Below are 19,421 nucleotides of genomic sequence, written 5' to 3'. Positions count from 1 at the left end.
ACCCCACACAAGCATAGGCAAAGTTTAACAAAGCTACTCTCTGTTCATCACACTGTTATAACTGAAAAACTAGATAATCTAGAAGTGAAATAACTGGGGAATGGTTATATAAATTGTGAGTTATCCATATGACAAAGTACTATGTTTCTATTTACAATGATGTTTATAAAGTTTAACAATTTAGGAAAATCTTTATGATATAATCTTAGTAAATATTGCAATGAACCAATTCATCTACCCATACAGCCAACAAATATTTAATGTATATTATGTGCCAGACACTGTACAAGGCTCAGAAGATCCAGCAATAAACAAACTAGGCATGGTCTTTTCCCTCATGAAGCTGATAGTCTGAGATATCAAGATGCAGGCATTTACAATAGTTTGATAATGCTACCAGAGGAATTAGCACATGGAGATGCTCAACATCATTAGTCATTAGCAAAAGTGAATTAAAACCACAAGGAAATGTTATGACATGCTGATTAGAATAGCTAAAATTAAAAAAACTGACCAAATCATGTACTGATATGGAGGAAATAGAACCTTGATACACTGCTGGCGGTAATGTGAAATGGTACGACCTCTTTGGAAATCAGTTTGACAGTTTCTTTAAAGTTAAACATACACTTAGCATATGATCTCGTCATTCCACTCCTAGGTATTTTCTCGAGAACACATAATATATATTCATAAAACATGTTCACAGTAGCTTTATCTCTAATAGTCCCAAACTGGAAACAAACCAAAACAGTAATGAATCATGGTATATCCATACAATGGAATACTACTCAGAAATAAAAAGGAATGAACTATTGATACATGCAATAGCATGGATGGATCTCATGCAGACAAAAAAAAAGTATATACTTTAAGGTTCCATTTATATAAAACTCTACAGAATGCAAACTTATCTATAGTGACAGAAAGTAGATGAGTGGTTGTTTCAGGATGTGGGGTAAGAGGAAGGGATTACAAAGAAATATATATAAGAAACTTTTGGGGTCAATGGATATGTTCACTATCTTAACTATGGTAAGTTTCACAGGAGTATATACATGTCAAAACTTATTAAATTGTACATATTAAATATTGGCAGTTGATTTTGTTAACTTGCCTCAATGAAGCTGTTAAATAAAATATAAAATAAAATAAAAATATGGAATACAGAGGCACAATCTTCCTTTTCTCTTTTCCTGTTACCTGACAATAGCACTTTAAGCAAGGACTTCCTCCTAGCTAGCTCTACCTGACAAGAGGGATTAAGAGTAAACACTCTCTCCTGGGTTCCGTTTCTCCTGGCATTGGAGAATGTTCATTAGAATCTAATGATAAAACTTACCTCCCCTCACACCACAGTGCTAAAAATGCAAAATTCTGGGCAAGAGGAATGAGGATGGGTGAATGTAGGATACAATCAAAGGTGGAATAGATGCACTGGTACAAAGCTATTTAGGCCTTACGGACTTTGGCTTTTTTAGAGTAAGTATTGGATTTAGGTCTTGCCATCCATTGTCCTAAGATTTTTCATTTGTTTGTTTTGTTTTGTTTCTTTTTGTCGTTGTTTTTGGTGACCTCTTGCAGAGTAGAAAAGAACCAAGCCATGGTTTGAGTATGCTAAAATTCTATTTACTCTCGTTTTACTTTCACTCAAATCTTTAAAACCTAAGTTTAGAATACCTCTAAAGGCATTAAAACATGTAAACAAAAATCACACAACAGAATAATATATGTACCATTAAAAAACATCAAGAACTGTGTGAATTCAGGAGGAGAAATAATTATATCCCATTGGGGGATCAGAGCATCTTAGAATGAGGAAGGATGTAAGGGTTCTTCAAATCTAAGGCCCTAATAGATAGGCAAGTCCCCTTACAACATTCCCATCAAGTTACTTGTATTTCTCGTACACAGCCTCTGTGACAGACAATGCATGCTCTCAGGAGGCAACCTATTCCACTTTTGAGAAGCTATGTTAGAAAGTTTTTTCCTGTATCAGCCCAAAACATACCTTCCCATTATTTCTTCCCAATTGTCATAATTCTTCCCACACTAAACAAGTTTAGGATTTTCAGATATTAAAAAAGCATTAATTTATTCAACTATCTCTTTTACATGTGCAAAGTCTTGTACTGGGCATTGTTCAGGATACAGAAACAAATGAAATATGGATTCTGCCCTCACCCGCTTAGTTAAATAGAAGAGATTTTTTTTTTAAGCCATAAGTAATTATAGTATGTATTATACATAAATGTCAAAAGAGAAATACTGAGAAAGTATAGCGAGAGTTCAGAAAAGAGAAATTAACTCAATCTACGGAGGGGATCAAGAAATCAGGAAAACCTTCATAAGTGTTAACTAACACTTGAGATGGAACTTGAAAATGGGCATTTCCACTGAGGAAAGGGCTCTGAAGTAGACTGTAGTGGTTATGAGCTTGGGCTCTAAAATTATACTGCCTGGGTTTAAATCTTAACTTTTCCACTCTCTAGCTTGGTAACTTGGGGAAACCTCTCTGTACCCTCTATTTTCCTCTTTTATAAAATATAAAAATAAATATGAGAATTAAATGCATTTGTATATGAAAAATATTTAGAATAGCACCCAGCCCTTGGCACTGTTTGTTGTTGTTATTATTATTGAGGAAATAGCAAAGACAGAGCTTATAGAGGTGAGAAGGAATTAAACCTGTCTTGTGTAAAAGCAAATAGTACAGTTCAGTAAACACATTTCCTCTTTCTGTATCTCCTCTCTCAAAATTCAACTAGATATAAATGCTAGAACATAACCTTTCATGTGGTCAGTATTTAAGAAATCTTCACCCCTTTCCTTTTTCTTTCCTTCATCATTCTGGTTTATGCTTTGCCTAAGGCACTTATAGTCTGCCTTGTATCATAATTATTTGTGTTATTTCATTATTTGCCTCTTGTATGCTTTCTGGTTCCCAAACCTGGCTGTGCATGAAAAGCTCTTGGGGTAACTTTTAAAAAACTATATAACCTGTTAGGATCAACCAGATTTAGGAATCAGGATGTCCAAGGGAACCCCATGGGTGGGAATGTATATATTCAAAAGTTACAGGAGATTCTAAATCAGTTCATCAGTAAACCACATATTTGAGAGCCAGTTACCTATAGCACCTAATGATAAGGTAGACACATAATAAGCATTTTTCAAACTTTCATGGACTGGAAAATAGAAGAAATTACGTTGAAGTCACACTGGAAAGGCACTAAACGCCAGGACGAATTGATAGAAAAAGCCAAACTAAATAACCAACTTCTAGCTTCAAAGCAAAAATTCCTATGAGAAGTTTTATCTCAAAGGCACTTTCCTGCCTTTTCAGGAGATCACAAACATTAATATGCATTTTCAAAAATCAGAGATAGTTAAGAATATGTTAAAGTCAAATTTTACTTATGAATTTTAAACAAGTGTTCCATAACTGTTTGGCAATATATGTAAAAGCACTTTAAATCCTGCAATAAAATATGATAATATTATCTGGACACTAATTTTTTTTTATCATATGGCCATTGCAAAGGAAAACAAAAACAAACTCAGGTTTAATGTGATCTTTCTAATTGGAAAAGCTAAAAGTAATTATATTTTTAAAATGAGAGTGAACAAAATAATATTCATTTCACATTATTAAATTTATATTCTGTTAGAGGTATTGCTATGGCAGTTAGAAGCTTTTTTCATGCAGTTCGTAACAAGTTAAAATCAGAAACCAATATCATGGAGCATTAATTTTAAAGCCAACTCTCCAATACTGAGCTCCCATCAAAGCATCAAAATCTTAAAATTAAATTAATACCATTTATAGAAGAGAACTTGACACTCTCATCAACCCATGTTTTAGAAGCACTTACATGACCATTTTCTGATTCTCTTAGGATCTTATTGCAGTTTGTTATGCAAGTAACTAGGGCAAAATATTTAAACTACTCAGAGCTGTCATTCTGAAATATTTTCCAGGAGTCTGAGTTCTTTCTTGGGCTACAGCTAATGGCCATGTGTCAGATTTACTTGAAATATAGCCAAATCCTCAATATGTAGCAAGTAAACATTTATTCTTCAATAATTCCTCATCCTTATTCAGACTAGCAATCAAGTCACCAAGATTTGTAAGTTTTTCCCCGAAAACGCTACACTACTGCTAAACACTATTTCTTAAAAACTGATGATAAGAGGAAAATTTGACCAATAGGGTAGACTCAAATAAATACTGGAAAGGGTTTTCAAAAGATAACTGCAGAAGGTGAGTCTCTCTTTCAAGTATTTAAAAAATGGATAAATTCTATCTTCCTAGGGTATTTTAGGTTAACTTTTTAATTCCCAGAGGAAAATAACTGGATGTCTGGCCAAGATTAGCAAAATTGCTTATAGTTGATAAAAATAAAATTGAATGGTGGCACGATTGTAGAAAAAAAACATTCTCATATTCTGTCATTAGGAATACACACTGGTATATCTTCTTTGAAGAAAATTTGGCAATATGCACCAATTTTTAAGTATATACTAGCCTTTGACATAGAGAGTCCACTGTCTGGAATTCATCCTATGGGTATACTTGCAAGACTATGTAATGGTAAGCATCCTTGTGTAATAACAAACTTAATGGAACTCATATGTCTACCAATAAGTGAATGACTAGGCAAATTTCTTATAATGAGAATACTATGCAGGCATTAAAAAGCATAAAGAATATCTATAAGTGATAACAAAATTTTAAGATATAAGTAAAAAAAGCTATACATAATGTGATAAATATACATATACACACACATACATAAAGACTGTATAAACTCATATACATATGTGTTTGTATAAGCATAACGATTTTTGGAAAAATACAAAAGAATTATTAAAAGTTGTTAATGCTGACAAACAGAACTAAGGGTAAGGAAGAAGAAAAAGATTTGTTAAATGTTAAAATTTGTCATCCAGCTATAATATTAAACAACACATGATGACACTTTGAAGAACCATTTGGCGGTTTCTTATAAAGTTAAATACACATCTCTGCTATGACCCAGCAATTCCACTCTGAGTGATTAACTCAAGAGAAATGCAAAGGTATGTCCACAAATAGAGTTGTACGAAAATGTTTATAGAAGCCGTATTATAATAGCCCCAAACAGGTTAAGAATTCAAATGTCCGTCAACAGGAGAATGGATAAACGAATTGGTATATTTAGACAATGGAATACTATTAAGCAATAAAAAAGAATGAACTACTGATACAAGAAAAATCTGGATAAATATTACAGATATTCTACTGAGTGAAAGAAGCCAGATGCAAAAAGTACATATACATACTATATGATTCCATTTATATGAAGTTCTAGATCAGCCAGACTATCTACAATGATAGAAGTAAAAAATTCTTAGCCTGGTTGAGGGGAAGGGGCTGGAGAGTAGAGAAGTGTTTGAGGGAAGTCAGGAGATCTACTGGAAATAGACACAGTAGAAATTTCTGGGATGACTGAAATGTTCCATTTCTCGTTTTGGCTGGTATATAGATGTATACAATTGTCAAAACCAATCATCCAGTTCAAGCTTACAACTCAATGGCTTTTAATATATTCACGAACATGTGCAATCATAACCACAATCAATTTTAAAGTATATTTATTACCTACAAAAAAAAAATCCCCCATTCTTTAGCTATCACTCTCATTTACCTCAGTCCTAAACACTAATAATCCACTTTCTATCTTTATAGATTTGCCTATTCTGGACATTTTATATAAATGGAATCATATAATATGTGGTCTTCATGACTGCCCTCGTTCACTTAGCAAAATGTTTTCAAAGTTCGTCTATGTTATAGCATAGGTCAGTACTTCATTTCTTTTATGGCCACAGAATATTCCATTGCATGAATATACCACATATTGTTTATCCATTCATGAGTTGATGACAGACATCTGCATTTTTCCACTTTTTGGCTATCATTAATAATGCTGCTATAAACAACTGTGTTTGTGAGAACTGTGCATTTATGAAAATTATACTTCAATTTTAAACAAGAATATGGATATGAAAAATCATATTGTTGCTACAAAGCATGATTTCTGAATATTTCAGTAGGTAGCGGGAGAAAAATCTCTGAATGGCAAACAAGCCAATTATAATAAAAACATGTTCTTTCAGGAGAAAAAAAAAATTATAGGTCAATAAAAACAACTAAGTGAAATGTCACATTCATCCCCTGACAAAACAGAAGTTTCCTATGGGAGACTGAGGAATCTGCTGAAAGGAGAATTTAAATCACTGTTCTCAAATGCAGACTGTAACTCTTCAGGGCTTCAATGACCATACCACAGAAATATTTATTATCACCCTGACTGCTCTATGTCCCATTAGCAACAAAATCAACACTGAAATATGACTTAATTCTTCTGACAGATGAAGGAAACAGTTTATTTAGTCTATTTACCAAAAGCAGAAAAATAGTTTTAAAATGTCTGTGTAGCAATGTCTGTGGGCACAATGTTTATATAGGGATATTGACAATTTGCAATTGTCATACAAGAAGGAACATTATTTTCTCTACAAATTAAAAGAATGTTCTTTTCCTGAAATGGTGATAAATTATTTTTCATACTGTGATGATACTTACTAGCAAGAAATGGTATTGCTTCCTTTTGTAGAAATGATGCGGGGAGAATACTAGTAATTACTTTGTTCCTACTTTTTGGGGGGAACTCTGCTATATATTTTACATATATGTATTTCCTCATTTAATCCACAAAACAACCCTATTAAGTATATTTTATTCCTATTTTACAAATTAGAAAAACCAGGATCAACAAAGCTATAGAATTAAAAGGGTGAAGAGGATAAGCTCAAACTCAAGACTTCATTCATACAGAACACAAACCTGCAACTGAGGTACATACCCTATACACTCCTTTCCATTCACAGCCACTACTCCTAAAAGTAACGACTATAGTTACTATTTCTCATTTTTAATTCTTCCAGAATTCCCATGTGCTTCCATGCAAAACATTGTGCTAGAATTGCTCTAAGATTTCCAATGATTTGATAATAGTCAAATACAAAAGACACTTCTCACTCTTTATTGAACTCTTCTGTCCTGACCTCTTTTTAAACACCCTTCTCTCTTGGATTATTCTTTGCATTATTCTTAAAGGTCTCTCTTCTCCACCTATACCTTCAATTTTTATACCTCCTCGGGTTTTATCCTTGATCTTTGTGTTGGATCTGTCAACATGATATCCCACACAGTACTGCCTCTGATTAAGCAGCTCATTTAACAGCCTCAATGAATAAAATGCAGAAATGAACTCCTGCTTATAGCACTCACTGGGCTTACCATGCAGTCTATCACTGTGAAGCAGCTGGTCAGATAGAATAATGCAAAGGCCTTCTGAAGGTGCCAGCAATACTTTGCTGGGCCCAGGTAATAGCCTCCAAAATAGGAACATGCTCTGAATCAATAATGCTGTTTCTCCACAACCAGGACATACAAGTCTCCTGGTAATCAAAGAATGAGAAAAATAGTGGTTCCTCTCACTATTATCCCTACAGAACTGCTAGCAAAATTTTTCCTCCCATTCCCAAAACTTTGGGCTCTGCTGGTTTAAAAGTCTTAGAAACAACAATGGTTCTAATGAACCGGAAGCAGAGACTACCACCTAGCCGCTTTGGGCTTATTATACAGAACAGGCAAAGGAGAGGATTAACTCACTTGGGTGATGGATCCTGATTATCATGGAAATGTTGGGTTATGTAATGAGGATTAAAAGGATTAGCCTGTAATCCAAAAAATACTATGGGGTGCCTCTGAGTACTCCCATGTCTTATAGTGAAAGTTAGCAAAACTTTTACTACAACATTTCAAAAAAGCTGTACTGCAAATGGCACAGAATATTCAGAAATGAAGGTTTGGGTCATACTCAGATAAGAAACTATGAATAAGGTGCTTGCTAAGAGCAAAGGAAATATGGTACAAATAGTAGAAGAAGGAATTATAAATACCAATATAACCACCTACGAGTTGTAGAAATGAGGACTTTATTTTCATTTTCTCTTCCATTATCTATCATCTAACATAAATGTATGTTAATAGAGATTAATATTTTTCAAAAAGTACTTAATTTTTGAGAGCAGTGTGAGGGTCATAGTAGAAAGTACAGATATTTCTTGCATAGTCCCTGCTCCACACATGCAGAGCTTCCACCACTATCAACATCCCACCCCAGATTGGTACATTTATTATAATCTATGAACCTATACTGACACATCATTACCACCCAAAATCCATAGTTAACATTAGAGTTTATTCTTAGTATTGTATATTCTATGAGTTTTGAGAAATTCATAACATGTAGAAACATGTAACATGTAGCCAATATGATAATATCATATAGCACAGTTTCATTGCCCTAAAAACCTTCTGCCTATTCATCCTTCCCACTCCCCTAACCCCTGATCTCTTTACTGTCTCCACAGTTTTCTCTATTCCAGAATGTCATATAGTTGAAGTTATACAGTACGTAACCTTCAGACTGGCTATTTTCACTAAGTAATATGCATTTAAAGTTCCTCCATGTCTTTTTTTTTTTTTTAACTTAAGATATAATTGACATATTAGTTTCAGGTATACAACAGTGATTCGATATTTGTATATATTGCTAAATGATCACCATGATAAGTCTAGTTAATCCCTCCATATCTTTTCATCACCTGACAGCAATTTTTTTAGCGTTGAATAATTTTTCATTGTTGTGATATATCACAGTTTATCCAAAATTTGGTTGCCTCCAAATTTTGGCAATTGTAAATAAAGTTGCTATAAATATCCATGTGCAGGTTTTATGTGGACATAAATTTCCAACTTGTTTGGGTAAATACCAAGGAGCATAATCGCTGAATCATATGATAGGAGGATGCTTAGTTTTGTAAGAAACTGCCAGCATTTGGTGTTGTCAGCAACTGGTATTTGGACATTCTAATAGGTATAGTGGTATCACATTGTTGTTTTAATTTGCAATTTCCTTTTGACATATGATGTTGAGGATTTTTCTACATGCTTATTTTCTATCTACATATCTTCTTTAATGAAGTGTCTGTATGGGTCCTTTACCACCTTTTAATCAGGTTGTTTGTTTTCTTATTGCTTACTTTCAAGAGTTCTTTGTATATTTTAGATAATTGTCCTTTATTAGATGTGTCTTTTGCAAATATTTTTTTCCCAGTGTGTGTCTTCTCATTCTCTTGAACTTGTCTTTTTTCTCCTCTATTTCTCCATTCTTTCTCTTGTGTTAAATAGGTATTTTCTAGTATACCATTTTACTACTTTGTCATTTCTTTTAATATATAATTTTTAGTTATTTTCTTAGTGGTTGCTCTAGGAATTAACAATTAACATTTTAATTTATACAATCCAACTCAGATTAATATTGACTTTATTTCAACAGTACACAAAGAATTTGCTCCTATATAGCTGTTTGTGTTATCACTGTCATATAAATTATATCTTCGTGCATTGTATGCTTATCAACTCAACTTATTCCTTTATGCAGTTGTATTTTAAATGATATAGGGCACATATATATTGTCTTTTATAGCCACCAATGTAGTTACACTTTAAATGATATAGGATGTGCATATATTGTCTTTTACATCTACCAATGTAGTTACATTTACCAGTGCTTTTTATTTCATGTGTTCCTCATTTCACTGTCTAGTTCTCTTTGATTTCAGTCTGAATGACTCTCTTGTAGGGGAGGTCTGCTAGTGATAAAGTCTCTCAGTTTTTGTTTACCTGGGAATGCCTTAATTTCTCCTTCCTTTTTAAAAGATAGTTTCACTGAATACAGAATTCTTGGCAGTTTTTTTTTTTTCATCACAGTGCCTCAATGGTTTCTGAAGAGAATTCAGCTGTTAAGCCTTACTTAGGATTCCTTTGCTGAGGATTAGCAATCATTTCATCAAATATTTTTTCTGCCCCTTCCCTCTCCTTCTGAGACTATTATTATGCTTATGTTACCACACTTGCAGGTATCTCACAAGACTCTGAGGCTCCGCTCATGTTTCTTCATTCTCTCTTTTTTTTTTTTCTGTTCCTCAGAGTGGATAATCTCAATGGATCTATTTAAACTTTGCTGATTTTTTTCCTTCTGCCTTCTCAAATCCCGTGTTGAGCCCTTATAGAGGATTTTCCATTTCAGTTGTTACACTTCTTAACTCCAGAATTTATTTGGTTCTTTTCAATAATTCCTACCTAGTAACTGATAGTCTCTATTTCATGAAACATCGTTATACTTTCCTTTAGTTCTTTATATACAGTTTCCTATGTTCTGTGAATATACTTAAATAGCTTATTTAAGATCTTTGTCCAGTAAATCCAATGTTTGGGCTACCTCAGTTTCTATTGACTGCTTTTTTCCTCCTGTGTATGAGCCATAATTTCTTGTTCTCTTCATGTCTCATATTTTTTTGCTGGAAAGTATACATTTTATATGATGTGGCAACTTTAGAAATAAGATTATCCCCTTTCCCAGAGTCTATTATTTTTCTCGTTGTTATTGATGATCTAGTGATGATCTAGTTAGTTTCCAAACTAATTCTGTAAAGTCTGTGTTCTTTGTCATAGTTGGTCACTGGAGTTTCTTCTTAGTTAGCTTAGAGATCAGCTAATGGCTAGACAGAGACTTTCTCAATTAATAAGTGTCCCAATCTTTGCTAGGTTCTGTATGTTGTGCTGGGGCACTTACCTAGGCAGTTTAGAATTCCACCTTGGCCTTTACTTCCTGCTTGTGCAGAGCTCCAAGGTTAGCCAGAGGTAAGAGCTTAGGACCTTCTCAGGTTTTTCCTAAGCATGCATACAGCCTTGGGCATACACACTGCCTTATGTATGTATTCCCAAGAATATTTTATACCTTTTCAAAGCCCCCTATGGACATCTCATTCCACAGCTTCTTCTTTTATGTTTTCTGGTTGGTTTGCTGTTTGCCCCAATGGTTATTGGCATCTCAGGCAGCCATGTTGTTAAACAGTTGTTGCTGATTATTCCTAACAAATGACTGGAGAAAATACTGTGTGCACATGGCAAGTTCTCAGTTAGGTTACACAAAGATGAGGCTCTTGAGTAGGGTATACCAGGGAACTGCCAGACTGGTCACATAATGACAATTCTCTGAGAATGGAGTTTTGAAAGAGCCCCAACTCCATTTTGATTTCTCCAGTGCCAGCAAGGCTACTAATTTTCACCACAATTGCATGCTATTGGTTTTTGAGGATACTATGGAGCTGGGGAAAAAGAGAGTGGTATTAGAGCAAGTCAAAATGCTACAAAGCTTGGTGTTCTCAAAGAGATTCAATTCTTTGTTTTTAACAAATTTTCCAGATCATTGTTAGCCTTGGGTTAATTTCTAAAGTTCTGAAAAAAGCTGACCTTGACAATTTTTGCCAGTGTTCTTGGTACTTTTTAAAGGAGAGTATTTTCAGATTCTGTTATTTTGCCACTCTCAAAGATGTCATTCTCATTGCTCTCATTTTTAGATTTCTTTGAAAGATATTAGATTACTTAATGCAATGATGATAATATTATGTTGTGGATTTATAATATATTTAGAAGTACATGTATAACAAGAACAGCATAAAGGACAGGAGAGAGTAAATGCAAATATTCTGTTGTAAAAATCCTTTATATTATACGTGAAATGGTATAACATTATTTGAAGATAGACTGTGATAAATTAAAGATGTATGTTGTAAATCCTAGAGCAACCTCTAAAGAATGATAAAAAGAAATAATTCAATAGAAGAGAACAACTAAAATACTAAAAAATACTCAATTAATAAAAAGATCACATTGAAAAGAGAAAAATAGCAAAAAACAGACAAGACAAAACAAATAACAAAGTGGCATATTACGTTACAACTATCTGTGTGTAAATCTCTTCCTACCTATCTCTCTAATATCTATGTACATTTATTTTCTCTACTAAATAATGTTTACTAAATTTGAGTAATAAACAGAAATAAACCAAAGTTAACTGCTATAATAAACATCTATTGATTCTAACATCTATTTTCAAATCCGTGAGAATTTATAAAATTTTACTTCATTAATTCATTCACATATAAGACTATATGGAAAAATACAGAACTCACCAATCTATATAAAAATAAGTCCCAGAATTTTAGTGTTATTTTAGAAATTGCTTTGTACTATTTTTTCATTTTACAATTAAGTAAACTAAGTCAAAATAGTTAACTAATTGGTAATTAATCAAAATAGTCACATGGCTTATCAACAGTACAGTCAGAGTAAAATTCATATTTTATAGCTTCTCCCAAGAGAAAAAAAATTTCCATGCAACACCAACCACATATACAACTATATATGTGTTCATTTCAAATAATCCATATCTAGCAGGTCTAGCCAGATAGCTATTTAAAAACTTCTTATTAATTATATGCTCATTTGAAAACAATCACTCTTTTAAAAATATATATTGTTGAATTTAGAGTGTCAAATAATTTAAATTCTCATCAATTAATCAAAATCATTGAAGAATACTGTACTTACAAGAAAATAAAAAATACTGTAGCTAAACAATCATTTAAAGCACTGCCTACCACATTCAGAGAACACAACCTTTTATTCAAACCAATGATTAATCATTCGCACTTATGCTAAAATAACAAAAAAAATGTATGACAACTGTGTGCCGTATTACCTGTAGCTCCCAGCGGGTGTCCCTTTGAAATTAATCCACCACTGGGATTAATGACCCACTTTCCTCCATAAGTATTATCTCCTCTATCAATCAGTTTTCCACCTTGTCCTACATAAGGAAAAAAAATCACAAATGTTAAAAATAACATTAGAATAAATGATATATTTTTTAACTTCCATATAGCCAAGAATTCCTTGCAGGAAACATTTTTTACAGCTCAACCTAACATCAAATTTATATAAGCACATCTAAAAGTAGGTAATAAATACTGAGTAATAATTTTTCAGACTATTTCCTACATGAAACGAGGCATCTATTAAATCCCAAGAGCTCTCTGGCTTCCAAAATTGCTACAAATATAATAAGAGATTCAGAGAACCAAAAGAAAAAAACTAAAATGGATAGAAAACTACACTAAAACAATTGTATTGGCTTGAAAAATTTATAATTTTGCCAAAATGTATTCATTTCCCTACATTTTCAACTGTACTCTTATATGCTATATAAATATTCTTAATAAACAGGAAAGAGAAAAGGAGGATGAAAAAAGAGCACTTTATGAAACTAAAGGAAGTGGATGAGAATATTGTTGAGCCATAAATGTAAGCTGAAGAGGAAAAAAATTACATTACATGGTTGGCAGCTTCCAACATTTGTATCAATTCCCTAGTCATTCTTCTAGGTGGTTAAGAAGTAAGTAAAAATGCATGCATTGTATAAAACATTCTTTCAGATTATATTTCTGAAAAGTAACGAGAGCTGAAATCTCCAAATAATGATAATAATGGTGGCTATGGTACAATCAGAGGCAATGAATAGCTTTTAAGCACTGACTCTGTGTCAGGCCTTGTTCTAATTATTTTACATATATTTACATAACTTAATCCTCAAGCCTATGAGATATAATTAACATATAACATTATATTAGTTTCTGGTATATAATATAATGATTCCATATCTGTAGATATTGTGACACAGTACCACAATAAGTCTAGTTAACATTCATCCCCATATATAGTTTCAAAATTTATTTTTCTTAGGATGAGAATTTTTAAGCCCTACACTCTTAGCATCTTTCAAACATATGATACAGTATTATATAACAGTCACCATGTTGTATATTACATCTTCATTACTTATTTATTTTATAACTGCAAATTTGTACATTTTGACTCCTTTTATCCATTTCAACCACCCACCCCCACCTCTGGCAACCACCAATCTGTTCTGTGTATGTATGAGCTTGGGTTTGTTTGTTTGTTTTGATTCCATTTAAGTGAGATCTCATATAAGTGAAACCATATGGCATTTGTCTTTCTTTGTTTGACTTATTTCACTTAGCAAAATGCCCTCAAGGTCCATCCATATAGTCAAAAATGGCAAGAATTCATCCCTTTTTATAGTTGAATATCTCATGATATAGAAATATACTACATTTTCATTGTCCATTTATCTGTTGATGAACATTTAGACTGTTTCCATATTTTAACTATTGTAAATAATGCTATAGTAAACATGAGGGTGTACATAACATCTTTTTGAATCAGTGTTTTCATTTTCTTCAGTGTATAAAATATTACATCTAAAAAAAAAAAAGGAAAGTTAAATAAATGGAAATGCATACCATTTAATGGATTGGGAGATTCAACATTTTTGAGATAATTATCTCTAAATGGGTCTACAGTTCCAATGAAATGTCAATGAAAATTCCAGGGGTGTGTGTGTGTGTGTGTGTTGTGTGTGTGTGTGTGTGTGTGTGTGTGTGTGCAGACATAGAAAAACTAATTCTATTATGTACATCAAGATGCAAAAAACCTAAAATAACCAAAATAATTTTTAAAAAGAACAAAATTGGAGAACTTATCCAATTTGATTTTAAGACTTACTACACAGTACAATATAGTAATAGTATAAGTACAGTAGCTAAAATAATTTGGTATTGGTGAAAAGTTAAGACATGTAGATCAATGGAATAAAACAGAAAGTCCAAAAATGGAACGATACACACACACGCACGCACACACACACACAAGGGCAACTGACTATTGCCAAAGGTGCCAGTGCGATTCAGTACAGAAAGAAGTCTTTTCGGCAAATAGTGCTGGATATGTGTATGAAATAAAAAAGGATTAATATCAACCTTTATCTTACACCATACATAAATTTACTAAAGATGGATTAAACACTTTAAACATAAAATCGAAATCTATAGGACTCCTAGAATAAAAATAGAAGAAAATCTTTATGATCCTGGAATAGGAAAAAGTTTCTTAGAATACAAAAAGCATGAACCATAATTGATAATTTGTATTTCATCAAAATTTTTAAATTTTGTTCTTCAAGAGAGACTATTAATAAAACAAAAAGGTGGACATAGTTCCATAGTGTAGCAGTTAGCACGTCTGGTTTACATGCAAAAGATCCTGGGTTCACACCCCAGTGGAGCCACGATCCACAGTCTATGGTCATGTCACCCTGAACAAGCCCAATGTCTGATCTTGAAAGCTAAGCAGGGTCAGGCCGGGTTAGTACTTGGATGGGAGACCACCTAGGAAGACCAGGTGTTGTAGGCATAAATAATAAAAAAATTTTAAAAATAAATAAAATAAAACAAAAAGGCAAGCTACAGCCTGGGAGAAAATGTTCATAGCATACATGTATAAGACAAATGACTTGTATCCAGAAAAAAAAAAAAAAATATATATATATATATATATATTCTTACAACACAATAAAAAAAGACAACCCAATAATCAAAGCGCAAAAGATCTGAACAGATATTTCACAAAAGAAGATATATGAATGACCAATATGCACATGAAAAGGTGCTCAACTTCACTAGTCATCAGAGATATGCAAATTAAAACTAAAATAAGACACCGCTATATACTTTTTTGAATGGCTGAAATTTTAAAAACTGAACCTATCGAGTGTTAGTAAGGATGTGAAGTGACTGAAACTTTCATACACTGCTAGTACTAATGGAAAATGGTACAACCACCTTATTAATGAAAAAGAAAAAAATTCTCCAGATCCCACTGACTAGTTTTTCCATTTTCCTTTCTGCAAGGCTTTATTCAAACATAATTTGAAATAGTTGGAATTTCAAATGTAATTTTCTATCCTTTTTCCCTCCACTTAACAGTACATTATAAGTACCCCTGATTTACACAACACAAATTTTTTGTACACTCAGTGTTACTATTGTCCAAGACTATATATTCTAAAAAGTCCAGTATCAAGATAGCTTACATTCACTTTGCACAATATGGTAGAGTCAACATGGAGGAAAAGGCGATTAACAAATTCTTTTGTTCAATGGTGACAATGAAATTTTCTCAGAGAAATTGTATTAAGTTAACATGCATCTCTTGAAAGATATTACCTTCTGGACAGAGTCCCAGTGCTTCATAAGTAAGGAGTTCATTGACAGAAAAACAATCGTGAAGTTCTATTACATCAATATCATCTGGTGTCAGGCCAGATTTTTCATAGCACTTTCTGGCAGCTTCTTTACTAATATCGAAGCCAATCTAAAACCAAAACTATATATAAATAAAGGGCATCAAACCTGGACTTTTATGTAAACATTATAAGAGATTAATATGTATAACCTTAATAGCTGAGAACCGATCACACATATTGAAGTATCAGTTGATTCTATATGATACCCAAAGTCCAAATAAAGGGATATCCAGGAGGGAGACTGTACATATTAAATTCTGTACTACAAAGGACAAAATTTTAAATAAGATATATAAAAATGACAACTTCTTCAGGCCATATCTTAGGCTAAGTAACAAAAATTCTATCAAACCACAATGTATAGTTGCGATAAACAGGTTGAAGAGATTTATCAGCAGATCATTATGATTCAGATATACTAAAAAATAACCGGGGAAATTTTACATGAAAATAAACAATTTTCTTTTAGAAGATCATATGAGATTCAAACATTTTTCCAAAATCCATGCTCTTAACAACCTCTTCGGTCATGTGACCTGAACTTCTCTCCAAAGAATAAAATTATGGCATAATGGAAACTGTACTGTCTATAAGCAGAAACTCTGAGCATAAGTTCCATATCTACCATATCCTAGCAACCTAGCTTTGTGATCTTCGGCAAGCTTTAGGGACAATTTCAAATTCAAAGTATTACTGTAAAATCATTTTGTAAACTATAGTTTACCAAAGAATTGTTTATATATATGTATATGTATGCATGCATATATTTAATATATATGTATTTATCTTCAAATATTCAACTAACTCTAAGTCTGAATTCTCATCGTTTTTACTTCCTCTATTTTGTACTCAATCTTCAAACAGGATTTTGAAGCATCAAGAAAGTGCCCTGAAAAATCTTTGTTTTTCATTTAACTCTGTAAAACTGGAGTTCTGGGCATTTTTGCCAACTCAGAATAAATACAAATAGCACACCTAGGTTAGTTAAAAATTATCATATAATGATACATGGCTCTATTATGGGAAGCATAGATTTTAATCAATTATTTTCCCCTAACACATTCTTAAGAACGGTTATAATATTAAATTTTCCAGACCATTTTTTCAAGTAAATTATATCCAGAGTCAATAACAACATAGTCAATAACAACATGATGTCACTTTGAAGTTTTTAAACAGAAATCCCTTGACTAATTAACAAAACAGAATCTCAGACATACCAATTTAATATAGCTTCCTTCGAATGTGCTTGACAAATCAGTCATCATCTCTTGTGCCAAAATTTCAACAGCTTTGGACTGAAGGTTATTCTTCTTTACAAATTCTTCACTAGCTAAAACTGCCGCTGCAGCACCATCTGAAGTAGGACTAAAAGGAAGTAAAAATAATGATTTACACCTAGTCCACCTCAATCCTAAGATGTCAGACTAGGAGTTCTTTCTGAGAAGAAAGGCTGAGTATGCTCACTGGTCACTGGATGGTTTTCTTTGTGATATCTACAGTTAAAACTTACACATGCTTCTCACCTGAGGACTGAACCTCTATCAAGAACTTAATGATGTCAGTCACTGCTTGGTCCCTAAGAGTCACTCCCAAAAACGTTTTAGTACAAAGAATCCTGGATTTGCTTCTGTAGATGCTTAAGGCATCTTCTGGGGATTTCCAAGAAGTACACAAGGTTATTCCCAGCTTAGCACAATAAAGACTCTACTATAGGCCTAACTAGCTTCAACTCTGCTACCTCACAAATAATTCAGTCTTGGAATACTTTTGAAAATGGGGAAAGGATGGAATAGGGGATTCCAGAAAGTCCATGGTTTGGTTAAGACTCTTGAGATCTCAAAATATTTCTTTTCCTTAGAGCAAGCTGTGAAGGAAACTGGCAAGCACAAGAGGCCTTCTGTGAGTTCAGATGGACTTTATACATGGGCAGATAAATACAACATATAAAAGCTGAACCCACTTGTTTACTTGATTCTAGCCAGTATCTCCAAGGCACAGCCAGGTATTAACTAGGCACAGGAAGGAACTATGCAGTAGTAACTCAATGTTCTAGGAGATAGATATTGTCGAGCAATTTTCAAATTGCAACTATTATCACTATTAGGGCTATGGTTTTTTTCTTGTGTTATGTTTACTCTTAAGTACTATGATACAGTAAAGTTTCCTGCAGTAGAAGTATACAATTAAGAAAACAAAATGCTCGAGGGAAAAATCTTTAGACTCTGCTGGACTCCTGAATCACATTTAAATGAATAAATACAATTAAAGTAGGTAGAAGTCATGAGAGACAGAAGTAAAATACATAATTTTCCAAGGGAAGAGACAGTCTATCTCTAGGTGGGAGAAGAAAGTGAGGGTACTCACTCCCAAGTGAGGACCACACTGGTAGGAGTTTTACAGAAGCAAATATAGATACAGTAAAGATATACCCAGATACAAAGCCTAAGGTTTACCCAATGGCCGGGTGGGCGGGTTGGGGGTGGGGAGCAGTTACTTCTATTAAATATTAAAATGTGTTTTTCTTACCAACATTGTAAAAGAGTAAGAAAATCAAAAACTTTTTTAGATGCCATCACTTCATCTAAACTGTATTCCACTTGGAACTGGGAATACCTAAATGCAAAACAAGTAGTTAGAGAATGTGAGGTAGCAATTATAATTTTTATTGAAGATGTTCTGTCCAGAAGTTAAAGAAAGAATAATATGTAAGCATTCTTTTCACAACCCAAAGACAGACTTTTATAAACAGTTTCAACCTTTAATCAGTAAGTTATTTAAATTGAACTTTTAAAAAATTGTAACTTCAAAATATCATATGCTGTATAACAAAAAAAACTGTCTAGTCTTTGTCCTGGGTTCCTGTCACAGAGTTTCTAAAACCCCTAGAATTTCTAAGTGCTAAAAGTGTCTTTGTTATGCTAATAAGGTGGCAGCTAGGCATAGAAGATGGGGCAAGAGAAACGAATGTGGGTCAGATCATGAAAGGACAGTATATGGTGTTTACTTTTTATACTGAAAGCAATGAGGAACTAAAGGATATTAAGCTGGGGAGTGACATGATCGAATTTGTATCAAAGGAAAAAAACTGATATGGGATGGTGAAAAGGTATTACCAAAAGCAAGTAAACCATCTAAGAAATTGGAGTGATAACTACGGCAAGAAATGATAACGACCTAAATTACAGAACTGGAAGTGAAAGATGGGAGGAGGGATAAATTTAAAAGATA

General features: G+C 33.1%; 1 protein-coding gene and 1 pseudogene across 2 annotated transcripts in view; one reads left to right on the top strand and one right to left on the bottom strand.

The window, feature by feature from the left end:
• The window catches only part of SCP2 (sterol carrier protein 2), a 93,535-nt gene that overhangs the window by 30,776 nt on the left and 43,338 nt on the right, over nucleotides 1-19,421 (bottom strand). For both annotated transcript variants that reach the window (XM_016120334.2, XM_036234069.1), the window contains 4 exons: nucleotides 18,720-18,806; nucleotides 17,411-17,558; nucleotides 16,111-16,258; nucleotides 12,726-12,833 (listed from right to left, as the gene is read on the bottom strand). In XM_016120334.2, the coding sequence (XP_015975820.2) occupies nucleotides 12,726-12,833; nucleotides 16,111-16,258; nucleotides 17,411-17,558; nucleotides 18,720-18,806 (491 nt within the window). The remainder of the gene's footprint in view (nucleotides 1-12,725; nucleotides 12,834-16,110; nucleotides 16,259-17,410; nucleotides 17,559-18,719; nucleotides 18,807-19,421) is intronic.
• On the top strand, nucleotides 15,183-15,298 carry LOC118605483 (annotated as a pseudogene).

The sequence above is a fragment of the Rousettus aegyptiacus genome, unplaced genomic scaffold (genome assembly GCF_014176215.1).
Source record: "Rousettus aegyptiacus isolate mRouAeg1 unplaced genomic scaffold, mRouAeg1.p scaffold_m13_p_1, whole genome shotgun sequence".
In the NCBI taxonomy this organism is placed as follows: domain Eukaryota; kingdom Metazoa; phylum Chordata; class Mammalia; order Chiroptera; family Pteropodidae; genus Rousettus; species Rousettus aegyptiacus.
Note: the sequence above shows the minus strand (reverse complement) of the source record. Positions and strands in the feature narration are given on the sequence as shown.